Raw genomic sequence first — 17,610 nt, forward strand, 5'->3', positions numbered from 1 at the left:
GGTTGTTGTGCTGCTCTGAATGTTTCTGGAATGCTTTCCCAAGGGGACTCCACCAGACAAAGACTTGGAGAGGTGGAAAGGTTGGACTTTTCTCTGCCAAAAATGTGATTTTACACACTCTGGGCTGCTTAACATTTCTCTCTGCTGCTTCTAAAAGTCAAGAGCTTCGTTAGACTTAAAGATAGGAGAAATTCATGAGCTGTTGCCCATCTCTCCACCAGCCCCCAGAAGATGAAGCTCTTTTTATATACTCAGGTTGTCAGAAATTCTTTAGCAGAGGGGACCTGAAGTGTCCCAGGTTTTTCCTCATGTCCCACCTGTGCTTTGCTTCTTGGAGTTACTTCAGAGCCTGCTTGTGGATTCACCTGATATTTTTGGGTCTGCAGCAGATTTTCAGAGCTATGCCAACAGCTTGACCTGCAAGGTTTGTGCACAAAGCAGAGATTGTGTTTAATTATTGCTCTGCCAGAAGTTTATACAGGTTTTTCCGGTGCCCTGTTCCTCTTCTTCCACCCTTTCAAAGTTCCAGGCACCCATTCCTGCCTCCGTTTGTGGAAAACATTAAGAAGCTCTGTTGCAGAGGGCGTTAGTCTGTCCTGTGCTTATTTATTTAGGGAGATTAAAGTCTAAGTTTTTCTTTTGTAATCCCTTTGAAGTATTTATCTTTTGAAGTCTGAATTTTCATTAACTGGAAGTGTACAACCCCCGAACTACACGCTGCCCTAGTTTCAAAGCTGTAATTTTTTTTTTTTTTTGTTGAAAACATTTAGGAACAATAAACAACAGGTCAGACCCACAGGGGCTCCACCTCAGCCAGATCCTACTTGGGTTGTGTTTGTTTGGGTCATCCCTTGCCACTTTGGGGAATCAAAGTGGCTCTGCAGGCTCTCCCTGGGTTGGGATGTAGCCATGGATTTTTGGGATCTCAGGGATGTTCCCCTTCTGAATGCTCTGCCAGAACAACATGTGGCCCATAGATCTTTCTTTCAGTTTTTAAATATGTTTTTCCCCCCTACTCTTATTTTCTGTCACTGAGGCAGCAACAATCAGCTTTTAGGACAAGGATGTTGTGCTTTCCTGCCTCAGTTCTCATGCAAAAGATTCCATGTATCCACATGCAGGTGGATAGCAGAGGATGCTTCTCTGTAGTTTATCTTTTTTGTTTGTTTGCTAGGGGCAAAAAATAATAGATGCTGACTGGAGTTTTGATATATCTGCTGCTTTTGTTTGTGCAGTATTACCAGTGTAAAAATTAATGTTTACAGTCTGGAAAAAGTAGGTGGGAGAGGTCTGACCCAACTTGATTTCCAGAGTGGGGAATAACAATGTGTTGGGAAGAATAACCCTGCTGGGTCATCAAAGGTGTTGCTGCCTGGGCATCCTCCGTCCCCAAAATGAATCATCTGAGGCTGTTTTATGCCTTTGGGGTGTCCCACTCCACCTTGAAATGAAATCTTGGATCTTGCAAGCTGAGATGCTTTGGGTTTGTGCCAACAAAATGTGGAAAATGATGCTCAGTGTGTGTGTGTGTGCATCTCGATTTCCTCCCGTGGGAGTGGCCAGAGCAAACAGCCCTCAGTAATAGCTTGTTATTAAACAGATGGGGATATTGACCCTCTTCCATTTCCATTTTCCAAGTCGGGGAAAATGAAATTGCATTACTTTGGCTTAGATGAGTTCAGTGTATTAATAAAAAAAATGTGTATGAAAATCAATGGAGAGTGCATGCAAATCCCAAGAATTTAGATAATTTATATGATTTCAGCCCTGGCTGGGCAATAGAGATTTCTTTTCTGTTTTTCTTTGTGCACAGAACTGTAGAGTTTGCTCTGGAATAGCTTAATTTTTTAGAAAGTATTTAAGGAAAATCGGGATTTTCCAGTATAATTAGGGAAACGGCTGACAAGCAGCCTTACAAGCATATCAATAGGGCTAATTGATTATCAGGGATGTTCTCACCTAATTGGCATAAGAAATTATTTGCTTAACAAGGTTTTAAGCATAATTAGATTGATACAAGTTTTAGTAGAGATGAAGAGGTTGAATTTACAGAGATTCTTGATAAACAGTGATCCCAGGAGTCACCAACAAGAGGAAAAACACTTCTTCTAATATGGAAATCAGTAGAATCTGCCAAAGCTCTTTTTAAAATGAGTTGAGGTAAAAGATTAACCTCAAATAAAAGAGTGTCTATTTTTTTATGTTTATTTGTGTTGCAGTTGGGGTGAGCTTCCTTGGGCCTGAATTTTGGGAGATGGGAGCCTGTGTGCTCAGGGCTTGCTTTGGTTTTGAGTGTCCTACTGCCTGTGCAGATGTGGGGGGAGGATGTGCTTCTTGCTCTCGTTCTCCCCACAGTTTTGCCTCTCTGAAACCGTGTCCTTGTGAAAGGCTGAGGTTTTCCATTTGATGGGTCCTCCCAGCCGTGCCTTGGCAGGTGGAGATGCTGTAGGAGACCACAGGTGTCCTCCACAGCTGCATGGGTGGAGTTATTGGAGAAAAAACCAAGTGTGTTTGCCTCTTTCCAAATGCTTGGTTTTGCTCCATCTCCTGAGATTTCAGGGTTCCATGGGTGGACCCTGGCAGTGTTGGACCCCATTATCTCAGAGGGCTTCTCCAGCCTTCATGATTCTGTAATTTCATTATTCATAAGCCTCCATCAAAGCATCCTTGGCTGTGTTTTGGGGTTTTTTGGGATGTGCTAATCCAAACCATCCTGAGCAAACCGTGGTGGGTGTTCAGAGCAGGGCAGTCCATGGTGTGTGGCTGGAAGTGCAGTAAAGCTGCTTGTCCCTGGGCTTTTCAAAACCATTGAATATCCTGAGCTGGAAGGGACCCCCAGGATCATTGAATCCAACCCCTGGCCCTGCACAGGCACCCCAACAATCCCACCCTGGGCAGCCCTGGCAGTGCTGTCCAAACTCTCCTGGAGCTCTGTGGGGCTGTGCCCATTCCCTGGGGAGCCTGGGCAGTGCCCAGCACCCTCTGGAGGAATAACCTTTCCTAAATCCAACCTAAACCAGCCCTGACACAGCTCCAGCTCTTCCCTGGGTCCTGTCCCTGTCCCAGAGAGCAGAGATCAGTGCCTGTCCCTTTTCATCCCCAGTGTTTACTCAGAGCACTTCACGACTTGTGCTGTTGCTCTTCCCTTCACTAAAATGAGGACACTGAGATGTTTTAGTGATTGGTCTTGATTGCTGCCTTCCCTCTCCCGTCCAGGTTTCTGAATATTGTCCTGAGACTACAGGGATGGAGCAGTTAACTCAGAGACAAAAGTCAAAAAATTTAGGCCAGATCTCCCAGAGAGCTTCACTTTTAAGTTTGCAACTCCAATTCTCCTTTTTTTTTTTTTTTTTTTCCCTCCAAAGCTGTTTGGAAAGGAATAATCTGTAATTGATACCTCCACTTCAGTATCTCAGAAGTGCAGTGTGTGCTAATTAGGCATCCTGGAGCCTTTGGAAAATGCTCCCATTGTATTTGCAGATGGAATCTACCCTGCTCCCCCTTTTTAGACAAGTGAGCTGGTTATTCAGCTCTGAGAAGCTCATAGCCTTTGGCAGATGATGCATCTTGAAAGTCAAGGTTGAGAGCATGAGTGGGTTTGTGTTTTCTATTTTATTTCTTTTCCCCCCCTCCCTCCTGGTGCACGTTGCTGGATTTGAATAATTAATGCCTGTTGTCTTGCTTCCTGTTTTCATTTCTGTATGTAATGCTAACCAGCAGTGGGCTGAATCATTCATAGGCAGCTTTCTCCACCTCGACAGCTGGAGATGTCATGGGAACAGTGATGGTGAGGTGCTGCAGACTTCCTGCTGCTCCCTTAACTCCATTTCTGGAAGCAGGAGCAGTGAGTATTGAGTCCATGCTCGTGGCCAGCCGAGGCTCCCGGGGCAGATGGTGTCAGTGTGGTTTCTGTCCCTGCAGCTCCTGTTACTGCTCAGGTGTCCCTGTGTGTGGAGGGGAGGGTGGGTGCTGTGTTTTGTCCTTTCCCATCTGTTTCGAGTTTTTATGGATCTGGTTGTGATGCTCATAGAGAAGAGGGAATCGTTTTAGGCTTGTTGGTTGTGCCTCATGCAATTACACTGTATTTAGGAATGGATTTTGTAAAACTCATCTTAGATTTTTTTTTTTGTTTGTTTTCTCATTGTGCTTTTCCTGAGCTTTTGTGGAGAGCAGCCTGGAATTCTGGGCTCCCACAGTGCCTGTCTTTGCAGTGAGAGGAACCAGGGTGGGAGCTTCACTTGGTGCCCTACAGAGCCTTTTGAGCTGTCTTTTCCCTCGGACACTGCCAGGAATCCAGGGCAGCCACAGCTTCTCTGGGGAACCTGTGCCAGGGCCTCCCCACTCTCACAGGGAAGGATTTTTCTCTTATATAAAATCGACACAGTTCTTGCAAGTGATCAAATGAAACACCCAGTGAAAGCTTTTGTGGATGGAGCTGGCCTGTCTGCCCTCATGCCTTGCATGTCTAAAGCAGGAAGGGGTGGAAATCAGGAGAGATGCTGTCCTTTGGAGAAGAATTAGTACAGGATTAGCTGGAGCAACTGTGGCCTTCTAGGTTTTCAGGGTGGGAATAAGGGGTTTGGCTGGGGAGTTGTTAATAGGCTGTGAATGATTTTTACATCTTGCACAGGTCCCCCAGCATCCTGTACATCACTCCACGCTTGGAATCTTCAGGGCAGAGAGGATGGCTTTGCCAAGACCTTTAAAGAGCATCCGGTTTTGCACATCCTCAGTGTTTCTGTCCCATCCTGACAGTTTTTGTGCCCGTGGTGGGAAGGCAGAGGGGGAGACTCATTTCCTAGGGATGCTCTTGAAGCTGAAGATGGGAGGCAACTCGAGCAGTGACTAATGCTGAGCTTTATAAAAAGCAGGAGGAGAGGTGAAATGTGGGCAGGGAGGTGACCTCGACCCGAGGCCACCGAGGTGGCACAGCAGTGCTGGGGCTGGGAGGGCACGGGGGGGACGTGGTCAGTGAACAGCTCTGGTGCCAGGCTGGCTGTGCCTGTGCCCCTGTCCTGCTTGTCACCCCCCCAGGCATGAGCAGGGCCACGTGGGGAGCTGGGCTGGCCACACATGGATGTGTGAGTCGAGCCCACCTCGTGTCCCCTGCCTGGGTCAGCACAGGGAGCTGTGCTGGAAGCACAAAGCTGCCTCTGTGTCCGGGCCAGAGGAAGGCACAGGGCTGTGGGCTCTGGGGACAGCGTGGTGACAGGGTTTGGAGCCACAACAGCCTCCTGTCTCTGGGATGCTGAGTCCTGATGAGAGCATCAGGGCAAGGCTGTCCTGGGCTGTCAGCACAGAGCATGAATGGACACAGACACGAGCTGTCTGTGTCCCTGCTGGCATTTTTAGACTCCACCACTCCCCCTGTGCATCAGCTGGATTGAAAAATACGGCCAGCCCCGCTTTTGGAGGCTTCCTTCCGTGGGATGTGTCAAGGCACAGCTTTTAGGTGGCTGGTTTATGTCCCTAAGCCCAGCTGATGCCGGTGAGGATGTCGCTACTCAGCTGTCACAGCTTTTCCCAACACCTGAGCCCTGGGAATGCCACATGTAAGGAAGCAAAGCGTTTCCCTTGGGGAGGGTAGGATTTACTGCCCATACACCCTGCAACCAGCTCTGCACTCTTGGCAAAGGTGAGCAAGCACCGTGCAGGCTCAGCTGCTGCCAGACTCCACCCCAGCCCCCTGATGATGCACACAGCAACAGGGTGTGGGGCACACCTGTAGTGTGGGATGGAGCACAGCACCCAGCTCTGCATCCCTGGGAGTGCTTCAAAGGTTTATAAAGGGAGAGGGTAATACCTATATTATACATTTTGTGTATACACACACTGTATTCTGTATTCTTGGGGTTGTCCTGTGCAGGGCCAGAAGTTTGATCCTTTTTTTGGAGCCCTTCCAGCTCAGGATAGTTCCTGATTCTGTGATGCCCCTTCTGCAGGAGGCATGGAAGTGTTTATTCCTCATCTGGGACTGTTTTGCAGACTCCATGGGACAATAAACTGCTTTAGCTTGGCTCAGCTTCAGCTTTGTGGAGGTCTCTCAATCGATTTTCAGGTTGTTCTGCAGCAGCTCTGTCTCTTTACACTTCAGTCATTCATAAAAACCCGATCACCTGGGCTGCAGATCATCATCCTGCTGCTTTTGTCCTCACGTGGCTTTCCCAGCAGATAACTCTTGCAAATACATTTGCTTTTGGTGGTGTGGGAGAAGCCGCACAAGGAAATAAAACTTGCAAACTAATTAAACTTCTTGGTCTTGTTCAGTAACGAGTGGGAGATGTTGGCAGGGCTGGGAATAGATCTGATTCTCACCCCTCCTCTCAGTAGCCAGAGGACACGGTTAATTATTAAATTGCTTGTTAACGCATTGAAATATCACTCGGGATTTTAATTTCCTTTTGTTGTTGTCGTTGTTTTCTCTCCTTCGCCTCAGGGCGCTGCCAGCAGCTGATGGATGTGTGGTAGCTGGCTGCGGAGGGGCTGGAAGGAGCATGGTTAAACACCAACCCCTGCAGTACTACGAGCCCCAGCTATGTCTGTCCTGTCTGACCGGGATCTACGGCTGCCGCTGGAAACGGTACCAGCGGTCACATGATGACACCACCAAGGTGAGTGGGGACAGCACCTGCACCTGGCACCTCTTGCCTACTGCTGGCAATATTACATATTTGGGGTTTGTTTTTTTTTCTTATTTACCGGCTTGGATGTTTGATGGGAATTGTTGAGCGTGGTCCTGGCCGTGTGGTTGATGTAGAGGTGGGCACAGTGAGGTTGGTCATAATGCTCCAGGGGATTGGATGTGCCCAAATCTGTTTTTATTGTGGTAAAGGGGAAACACTTTCCTCGCGGTTTTTTCACTCCTTGCTTTGTGTCCTGCTGGTGCTCGCAGCACCCTTGGCTGGATATGCAGGTCCTGAGTTTGTGCAGCTTCTCTGCCTTCGTGGTGTGGTTTTAGTGATCATGGTGGTATTTGGTCCCAGAAGGGACTTGGTGATCTTGGAGCTCTTTTCCAGCCTTTATAATTCTGTTCTTGCGTGTCACAGTGAGTTTGTAGGTAGGGGAACAGGGCCCCCAGAGAAGCTGGGGCTGCCCCTGGATCTCTGGAAGTGTCCAAGGCCAGGCTGGACAGAGCTTGGAGCAGCCTGGGATAGTGAAGGTGTCCCTGTCCATGGGACTGGATAGGCTTGAAGGTCCCTGCCAAGCCAAACCCTCCTGGGGTTCAATGAAAGGCAGCAGAAGGTGAGAACAAGCCAGGTGTAAATGGGAAAGCTGCTGGAGGTGACTCTTCTCACCCCAGGGTAAATACAGATTGTAAGAGCTCTGGCAGAGAAAATCCAGGCAATGAGGCTTGACATGAACCTCTCCTCTTGTTCTGGGCTGTGAGATGAGGTCTTGTGATGTGTTGATAGGAGAAATGTGAAAATACTGCTGTCAAAACCATCCTGTTACATCATCTGGGTATGGATTTTGTTTTACTCTTTTCCTGTACTCCCTTGTTGCCTGAGATGGTTTTTTAAAGCGTGCTTACAAGTTAAATTTGGGTTTTTTTTCCTTCTTTAAATCTTGTTTCATCTGAAGTGCTCCCAGGGGACCCTTTGGTTGCCTCTTGAATGCTTAATTTTGCTCTCCTATTGCTTGGCTCCTCTGTTCTGTTTTTAAGTCTATAACCAGGGATCTTCTTGGCTCTGGAGTGCTTTTGCTCTGGGAAAAGCAGCTGTGAAGGAGCAAACAGGGCTGTGTGGCAGATCCTGTGCAAAAAATGCTCCTGGTTGTGAATTGCAGCCATTGTTGGTGGTGCAGCTTGGCTGAGAATTGGAAAGTCTCTGCTTGAGTTTGTGCAGCCCAAAAAAAATTTCCTTTTGCAAAGTAGGAATGCTGGTGCTGTTTTCACTTCTGCTTTCAGCCTGGCCAGCTCAGTCTGGGTGACCACTTTGAGCAAGCAGAACATTGCAGTTCTTAGCTAAAAATTTACAGAAAAGTTGCCATGAATTTTCCAGTGATATCTGCCTCTGCTTAAGTTACCAAAAAATATCAGTGGCAGCTTTCTAGGTCTGCTTGGGATTTCCATTGGTTTTTGCTGGTGCTGGAAAGGAATTAGTTGTGTTTAAAAGTAGCTGATCCAGGCTTAAAAATATGTCCAGTCTGAGCTGGTCTTTTTGAAGTCTATGTGAGGCCTCAGCTTGCACTTTGGTAAAAGAGAGAGATGGAGACAGCAGCAGTAGGAGAAGAAAGCCTACAATGAGCTGCAGGCTGTGTTATCTGCTGTCCTGTTAAAACATCAAACCCCCCAGAATAAAAGGCTTTCACCCAAATTTGGGTCACAACCCAACTTTGCCTCCATGATATCTGCAGCTGATGCCTGTGAATGTTTGCTGTCTGAATCGTGCTGCACCTCCCCAGCCAGAATTTTAACGATTCCTCTCTTTTTCCTTTACATGTATGCACATCAAGCTTTCTACTCCACGTTAAAAATTTACATGAAAATGAGAATTTTAATTGCTCATCTGAGTTCTAGATTTTTTTTGAGAGGCAGCTTGCTGGAAGTGTCATTATCCTTTGCTTTTCTCTCACTTTTGAGAATAAAGAGTTGGGCTGAAGGCATACAGCCAGTAATAGTCTCATCTCCTTTTTAAATTTCAAAAATTTCTAAAATTCCTTATTTTCTCTTGTGGACCCTCAGCTTTCATGGCAAGATCCCCTTTCAATTTTTTTAAATTTTAATTTGTTTTAAAAATTTTAATTTCTTTTGAAATGAAAGACACATGAAGGAGGAGAAATGGTCTTGCTGAGATTCAGATCATAATAATCTCTGTAGCTGGTGTGAGGGAGGAATTTCTGATCTAACCACAGCTTGTTCATCACATATTCAACCAAGGGTATTATTAAGTCAGTGCATGGAAGCATTTTTTTATTGCTTCCAAACCCCTGTTGTTTGTACACAGCAAATATCCCACCTTGGAAGTCATCCTGGGTAGGAGAGGGGACAAAGATTTCCTGCCAAAGGAAGCAGCAATGATAATTTTTTAATCTGCCCAATAAAAAGAAGAAGCCACTTTTATTCAGTGGCTGGGCTGAGCTATCAAAGCATGGTCTTTCTTTCCATCACAAATCTTCTAATCCTCTTCTTAATTGCAAGTTGTGTGAACTGTGAGGATGTGAGAGGGGAGATGAGGGGAAATATCCAATAAAGCCTCTCCCTGCCTTTATCTGCTGCAGCTCGTGTAGCTGCAAATCTATAAATGGTATTTCAACCCTTTCCTATGAATTGGGCAGTCCCTGTCAGGATTTATACCCTTCAAATGAAATGTGTGGGATTCAAGCTAGTCCATTTGGTTAAATGCATCACATGACCTCCACCTGAGGCTTCTGGTGGCTTTTTGGGGTCCTTTTGTGCAAAGATAAATGAGGAGCTGTGATCCATCAGCATAATGAATTGCAGTGCTGTGTCTGGGCTGCGTGTATTAATTCACTCTCTGGTGAAATGCTCCTGTAATTCCCGCTTGGCCAGAGCTGGGAAATGACCTGAACAGATGATCTAAGCCACAGGCTTTGGAGCTGGGACTTTGTCAGGGCTCATTCCCAAATGACCAGAGGTCACTGGTCACAGAAATTGCTTGCTTTGCTGAAATCTGCTCTTAGAGGATGGGTTAATTTGCCCTTTCTCCGTGTGTTTTTTCAGTTTGTGGGTGTTCCACACCTTAGGCCTGAGGGCACAGGAGCTTTTAAGGGAAAGAGGCTCTTTCAAGGTTGTTTGATGGGAGGCTGGGCACTGAAGCATTGGATGCTGCGTGTTGGATGTGACCAGTGATTCAGAGCTGAGTGCCTGTGAGTGCATGTGTCCAATCATGATGGGCTAAATGCAGGGAAATCCAGTCATTCCATTAAATATCTGTGTTTTTCCTTATTGTTCCTGCAGGTGCACCCCTCATTAGAGGGGGTTGGACTAAATGATCTTTAAAGGTCCCTTTTAACCCAAACTATTCTGATTCTAGGATTCTGGTTTTTTCCCCCTGTGATGCTTGGAAATGAAAGCAAAACCAGACTGTGTTTAGGCTTTTACACATCACTTAAACATCTTTTATAATTCACCTCTGAGCCCTTCACTTTACAGCCAGGCTGTGAGGTGGATGATTGTCCAGGGAAGCTGTGACAGCTGAGCCAGGCAGGAATTGCATTTGCTTTGTGTGGTGCCTTCATAGCAGACTTGGCAGAGTGTTACTGGTTTTAACTGGGAATAGCACGTTTTGGCCTTCATGAAGGAGCAAGACCTCTCTTAGGGCAGGATCCTGGACTGGCAAGGAGCAGAGAGGTGTTCCAGCCTCAGGAACTGGGATTAACCTGCCAAGAGCTTGCTCCTCTTTGATTTCCACATGCTCCAGACAGCTCCTGGAAAGGTTGGGATGAACCTGAGTTTCCCTATCTCAGCAAAGCTGGTTTGAAGGATGGGAAATCCCAAGTCCTGGAGAGCCCAGGAAAGCCACAGTGTTAGAGCCTAATCTTGTGGTGCACCCTGAATATTGCCAGGGTGAGGATGTTTGACTAATGCTGAATTTGTGGTGTAGTCCTGATAGAGGCAGAATGCCTGTGGGGAAGAGTTTGCAAAACCCATTGACTGTGGGGCCTGGGCTGGGATTATGGGCTCAGACTGGGTGATTAATGTGCCCAGGCATTTATAAAGCTTTCGAGGTGTCAAAGGTTTTTACTGCAGAGCATCTGCAAAACGTGGCTTTGGACTCTGAACAGGCAGCACTGAACTGAGCTGCATGTGGAGAAAGGGGCAAGAAGAGGGGGCAAGGAGGGATTTTTGGGCCATGGTCTATTAGAGCCAGCCATGTGTTTTTACAGAGATTTCTTCTCCCTGGACACCTGGGTTCAGCAATGCTCCTCCAGTCTAAGGGAAGTGGTGCAGCCACTCTTGTAAAATCTCGACTGGTTTGAATATGCTCAATCAACTCCCTGGTTTAACCCATATGGGAAAGCCTTTCCAGACTCTCCCTGTGAGTTCCCTCTGCTGGTTTTGACTGGGATACAGTTAATTTTTTGCACAGCAGCCACTATGGTGCCAGATTTTGGGCTTGTGACCGAAACAGTCTTAAAACTATTGCTGAAGGTTGTTTACACAGCATCAAGGTACAATATTTTCCGAATTCCCTCACAAAAAAGGGAAAAATGAGCTGGTTTTTCTGCTACCTTTCCTAAACAAATGTTCTTCCTCCCAGCTGTGTAGTTGTTGTTGCAGTTAGGCTTTTATAATTGAATTATATAACTCCTTTTTCCAAAGAGGCAACGACAACCTGTGATCCTGTTAATCCCAGGTTAATTAATTGTCTCCCTTTTCTCAGAAGTTTAGTCCTTTCCCATGTGTGGAGCCATGAGAGTGAATTTTGAGGAGAGAAGATGAGGAAAATGAAATGGTATTGACATTTTGCAAGTTTTACTTGTGGGAGTCTCAATGTCAGAAGTGTTCTCTCTCTGATCTTGATAGAATAGGGAAAATTTGTGGCCCTTTTCCAGAGAAGATTTGGATTTTCCTTGCCCAGAGGGACGTGAATGTAACCTTGCTCCCCTTGAGTTGGACTCGAGTTGGACTTTACATTTGGGGTTGAATTTTCCAGTCTCCTACTTCATGAATTCCCAGGTGTCCTGGAATAGATCCAAGGACAGTTGGGCTGTGACAGAGCAGAAAATGTTGGAGCAGCTTTGCAGTGTGTCCTTACTGGGTGGCTGGATGCACTGGGACAGTGAGGAGCCCATGGAAAAGCCTTTTTATGATCCTTTCTTTTTTCCCTATCTAAGTTGAAGGTATTTTTTTCATCTCTCGTGAAAGTAAACTTGATGGAAGTATCTTAAGGATGCTTGTGGTTCCAAAATGACCACAGAAATTAATGAGATAAGAAGGAAACCTGGCCCCAGCAGGAGGAAATGAATGAAATGAAGGGAATAGGAAGAAGAAGGATTTGTTTGTGGTGATGATCCTTGAGAAGGGTGTGCAGAGGAAGAGGTGGAAGTTGGGGAAGGAACCAGTCTGGGAGTAGATCATAGAATGGGTTGGGTTGGGAAGGACCTTAAACACCACCTAATTCTACCTTCCACTATCTCAGGTAGCTCCAAGCCCTGTCCAGCCTGGCCTTGGACACTTCCAGGGATCCAGGGGCATCCACAGCTGCTCTGGGCACCCTGTGCCAGGGCCTGCCCACCCTCACAGGGAACAATTCCTTCCCAATATCCCATCCTAACCGTGCCCTCTGTCAGTTTAGAGCCATTCTCCTCTGTCCTGTTATTCCAGGCCCTTACCAAATGAAATAATGGTCAGCAGGGAGAGGAACAACTTGGAAATACGTGAGACGTGGCTTTCCTGGCATTGGTCACAAGACATTGCAGTCATGTACCAGTCTGCTGTTTCAGAGAGGGCTCTGCTGCCTGTGGAGTCTGGGTGGGGATCCAAAGTGCTGCTTGGGTTCCAGGAATGCTTGTGGTTTCAGGAATTGGGAACCTCAGTACTGCTGACACGCCTTATTAACAAAATTGATTAGCAAAGCTGAAAAATATAATGACTCTTCTTCCTTGGCTGAGAAGCTGATCTGTGATTTTTATTTACTGACTTGTGTGTTCCCCTGGGAAAGCAAACTTGGATTTAGGGGTGTTTGGTTGCAGTTTTAAGCTTTTTCTTCAGGTTGTTTCCAGAAGAGCTATGGCCAAGCTCCAGAGTGGGATTTCAGGGGTATAGCCAGCAGCTGGAAATGTGCTTGTCCATGGCTGGAAGTTTTAATTGTTTTTTGTTGTTACTCTTGGTACTCATGTCAACCTTGAAAATTACCCTAATTTTTTTGCCTCTGTGCCATGTCTACAGTGAAGTGTTAAAAGTTGCTGAACAGGTCTGGACCCATCATTGTGCAGTTCTGAGCCTTTATTTGGCAGATACTTATTTGCAGATGATGTTAGCAAGCACTTGAGAGTCAATTGACTTCAGTGAAGTCAAATGAGGCCCTTTTCCAGGGAGAATTACAGAACAAAAAATGAAACAACCGAGCCTTTGTTTGAAGCGTGCACTTGCAGCCTGTGACTCTTAGAAACTGAATCAACTTCCTTGTCAGCTCTCCTGAAGCCGGGTGTAAAGTCAAGGTTGATTTTTGGGTGACAAAAAGCAGTGCAGCTGACCAACAAGTAGAGTTTGGGTGGTTGTTCAAATCGTGCTGTCTGTGCCAAAGGTGGCCCTGGGTCCAAGGAGAGCAGCTCTCACCTCCCTGCCCATCACCTGGGTGTCTGGGGCTGCTGGGCAGGCACCAGGTTCTTGGTCTGAGGGTGATGTGAACAGCAGGAGTCTGGTGACTTTAACATCCCCTTTGTGCAAAAGTGTCCTTGCTGGACTCAAATTCCCAACCACTTCTATGGGATCAGCTCAGCTGGATGCTTAGCAAAGGGAGAGCAAAGAGACCCAGATCCTGACCCCTTTCAGCAGAAACCAACCCTTCTCTTGATTGTCATCACAGAATGGTTTGGGTGGGAGGAGACCTTTAAGTTGAGGTAATCCCAACCTTCCACTGTCCCAGGCTGCTCCAAGCCCCAGTGTCCAGCCTGGCCTTGGACACGTCCAAGGATCCAGAGGCAGCCACAGCTTCTCTGGGCACCCTGTGCCAGGGACTTGCCACCCTCCCAGGGAAAAAAATCCTTCCCAAAATCCCATCTAATGATGCCTGGGGGAGAGATGGGCATTTCTGGTGTTTGTGCTGTCAGCTCTTCCTCTGCCCCAGACTGCTCCTTTCACCACAAAGCTCTTTCGTTCTTGCTCACTGCTGTCCCTTCACGTTTGACATTTTTTTTTGATGTGACTTTTTGTGCCATTTCTGGAAAAAAACAAACCTGGTTCCTGTAATTCAGAACTGGCTGTGGCGCCTTGCTGGAGGCTTTGCTCTCCACGCCTGGTTTGTCACCACTCAAACCACCCCACATCCTGAGCAAACCACCCCTCTGTGACTGTGCCTCCTTGTCTGGGTGTTTTCCTTCCCCAAAACGCTCGAGAGCCTCAGGCTGTGTCAGAAATGGAGGTGTAGCTGAGCAGTATCTGGAAAGGATCTCTCGTCTCACTGCTTTTTTTTTTGTTTCCCTTGAGGTTGATGCAGAATTGCTCTGTGTGTATTTGCAGGATTTAGTAGCTGTGTGCTCAAGTCTGACCAAACTATTTTGTTGCTCTTGTCTGCAGCCATCAGGGATTCCTGCTTCTCCAGCCAGAAGGGAGGGATAAACAGCAAAAGGCAAAGTGGAACCAATGATGGACCAGTGTCTGTCATGTGCTGGGCCTGAAATACCCAAGTTTTTGTGTGATGAGCCAACTCCAGCATTTAAATTTACTCCCAAGATGGCTGATTGTTTATTTTCTTTCCCCAGCACTTCACCCTTGAGATTTAAAAAATAATAGTGAATAAATAATCCAAGTTTCTGCCCCCTCTCCAGAGGGATGCTGGCTTTGGACACTCAGCTGCTGCTGGGCCTTGTGGCTTCATTTGGTTTCCTTCTGGCTGTGCACTGAACCCATTTAAATCTCTCTTAGGGAAAAATAGGTAAATCCCTTCCATATGTCAAGGTTTAGAAAAATACATGATGTCTTTGACTTGCACAAAGCATCCCCTTGTCTGGCAGATACAGGAACAAGTGCACCCTTGTTTCTGGGAAGCCAAGCCCTAACCTCATGCTGGTAAATCTGACATGTCCACTGTTTCAGACAGGCTCTGCTGATGTCAGCTGTGCCTGTGGAGGCTGGGGAAGACCCTGATTTCATCAATTTTCCCCTTGAAAGAGAGGCACTTCAGTTTTGCCTTGCTCTAATTCTTTTTTCATTCTAGGCCTTCAGGTCACTGGGTTGCCACCAAAGCTGGGGCAGAAAGCCTTTGGCACATTAGCCCATTCAGTGGCTTTTGTTACCAGATGTGTCTGTGCCCTCTGGACCATCCTGTGGGATAAATAAGTCAGTGTTTTGATGGGGCAGCACTTTGTGGAGCAGAATGTGAGCACTCAGGGCTTGCCAGCTGGGTCAGACTGGGGGTCGTGCTGCCCGACATGGTGTCTGTGCCTGGGCACAGGGCTGGGCTTGGGGAGGGGCAGCACAGCAGCCTGCTCTGCTCTGCTCTGCTCTGCTCTGCTCTGCTCTGCTCTGGGCCCCTTTCTCCTCACTCCTGCCCCGGGGCCAGCTGGGCTGAACACAGCCTGGATATCAGGAAGGAATCCCACTATTGACAACAGTGGAAGGTGTCCCTGCCCATGGCATGGGTGGCACTGAAGGGCCCTTCCAACCCAACCCAGTGTGGGATTCTGTGAAAGAGAACTGTGGGAAAACTAAAGATACAGCCTGGGGAAGAGGAAAGGAGGATGAAGGGCAAGGAAATAAAACAGACCAGCAGTTGGATCCAATCTGATCCAGTATTTGTCTGTTCCTCTTGATTTTAATGAACTGATGTCCATCAATTTGCCTGAAGAGTGACTGGAGAGACGTCTCCAGTTGAATAGATAAAATCTGATAAAATGTTAACTGGAAAAAAAGATGTTTTCTAGTGAGATTGCTTTGGGTGGGCACGTGGGTTTAGAGAGATAAAAAGGCATTGCAGTTATTCCTGAGCACACTCCCTCTGAGAAATGGAGAATTGGAGATGGTCCCAGGGACCTCCTCCCATATATTGTATTTTCACATACTTTTTCTTTTAGGATATTGTTCAGCTGCTCTGAGTCTCTTGTAGGATTCAGGCAGAGCTTACCTATTTGTGAGTAGAAATTAATTCAGGATCATCACCTTTTTGGCTGTAGTTTTGCTGGGTTTCTGCTGTTGCTTAAACATTTTTTTGTTGGTTGGTTGTCTCTGTTTATTTTGTAATGAACTGGCCCCAGATGGATAAGTAAAAAATTGCTTTTCCTGATTTCTTTGAGTTGGACAGCTTATGATTGTGGAACGTGGGAATTAATATGAAAGAAAATTCTGAAGTTACAGTTAATTTTCACCACAGCAGCTGTTGAAAACGGGGGTTGCCACTACTTCAGACTTTATTAATGGTCTTGTGATGGGAGGATTTAGGGATGAGGCCAGTCTGCCCTCTGCAAATATATTAAACCAAATGGGAGGTGGCTTGGTGTGTTGTATAAAAGAAAACAGAGAAAATCAAATAAAAAGAAGCCTTCTGCTCAGCCTGGGCTGAAATGGCAGCCAAAAAATGTAAAGCCACCTCTGCTTTTATTTTGGCATCTTAGTACCACTTTCACAGGGATGAGCCCACAGGGCTGAACAAAGAAATAGCTGGAAAATTAATTTCTTTGGGATTGAAGACAAATTCTGCTCAGAGTTGTCTTTTGCTGGAGTGAGCCTCTTGTTATGCTTCAGGGTTTTAATTGTCTTCAGTGGGAATAAGTAATGAATAGATTGATGTGAGTGTGGTATTTACTTTCACAAGTTTCAGATTTGCAACAGTTGTTAATTACCAAGCAATACCTAAAGGGGCTTCAAGAGAGCTGGGGAGGGACCTTGGACAAGGGCCTGCAGTGCTAGGACACAGCTTCCCACTGACAGAGGACTTAGATGGGATTTTGGGAAGGAATTCTTGGCTGTGAGGGTAGGGGAGGGCCCTGGCACAGGATGCCCAGATTAGAAATTCTGTAAGGAGCCAATCAATCAGCTATAGAAATGTCAGCCCTGCTCAGGGGCCGCTTGGAATGTTATCCAGAGCCTGGATTTGAAGGCAAAGCAGCTAAAGCTGCAGAGAACACCCTGCAAGCCCTCAAATGAGCTGTGATTCCTGGTGGCACCAGCCCCAGTGCCTCACCTCCAAAGCAATGGGCAGTGGTTGGTGCTGTCAGAAAGCCTCAGGTACCCAAGGAGAAGGATGATCCCAGGGATTCAGAATTCCTCAGTGGTGACACCAGCAAGGTTTCTTCCATCCTAATCCATTCTGTGGTTGTATGAAATGCTCATCTCGATGTGTTTTGGTTTTTTTTTTTTCCTTTTTGTTTTTTCCTTGCTCTCACTTTCCCCCTCACCTCCTTTCCCGTTTCCATCTCAGACCTGCTGCCAGAGCAGCCCGAAATGAGCTGCACTGGGGGGAACTGGCAGAAGGAGGGTCTGGGAGCTCTTTTCTGGCCCTGTCTCTGTTGAACATTTTTGCAGAAGCCCCTTCCTGAGAGGGGGATGTGCAGGCAGGGCACTCAATCTCATTTCCAGCTAGAGCAGAGCTGGTTCAGTGGGGTCAGAGGAACTAATGAGGGATATTTCCCTTGGGATTCAGGACCAGCACTCCATCCTTGGAGATAAATGTGTGCTGGGAAAAGGGGGTTGTAATTCAGCAGTGTGACATGGCAGCCTGGACACCTCTTGAGAGCATCATAATTCAGGCAGCAAAGCAGTCAGAGGAGCTTTGCCTTTCCTCTCCCCACTTCTGGAATGTGGGCAGAGCTGATGCAATGGATTTATGATTTCAACCCCCCCAAGCAGTGATTTGGGTGTAGGATAAATGCTGTTAATTCAACAACCCACACGCTGAACTGTCACCACTTTTTGGGTGATATAAACCCAAATGTTTGTATTTGGTGGTTCCTTTCAACCCAAGTTCCTTATTCAGTTTTCTGGATGGG

At 46.7% G+C, this 17,610-nt stretch overlaps 1 protein-coding gene across 3 annotated transcripts in view; it reads left to right on the plus strand.

Annotated features, from left to right (window-relative positions):
* Window positions 1–17,610, plus strand: part of GDPD5 (glycerophosphodiester phosphodiesterase domain containing 5) — a 99,959-nt gene that overhangs the window by 33,921 nt on the left and 48,428 nt on the right. For 2 of the 3 annotated variants that reach the window (XM_088158580.1, XM_088158570.1), the window contains one exon: window positions 6,437–6,611. In XM_088158580.1, coding sequence (XP_088014706.1) covers window positions 6,495–6,611 — 117 coding nt within the window. In that variant the 5' untranslated portion in view covers window positions 6,437–6,494. Of the gene's footprint in view, window positions 1–3,707; window positions 3,845–6,436; window positions 6,612–17,610 lie in introns of those variants that run through there. The other variant, XM_088158585.1, reaches the window with a different exon arrangement.

The sequence above is a fragment of the Sturnus vulgaris genome, chromosome 2 (genome assembly GCF_052056855.1).
Source record: "Sturnus vulgaris isolate bStuVul1 chromosome 2, bStuVul1.hap1, whole genome shotgun sequence".
In the NCBI taxonomy this organism is placed as follows: domain Eukaryota; kingdom Metazoa; phylum Chordata; class Aves; order Passeriformes; family Sturnidae; genus Sturnus; species Sturnus vulgaris.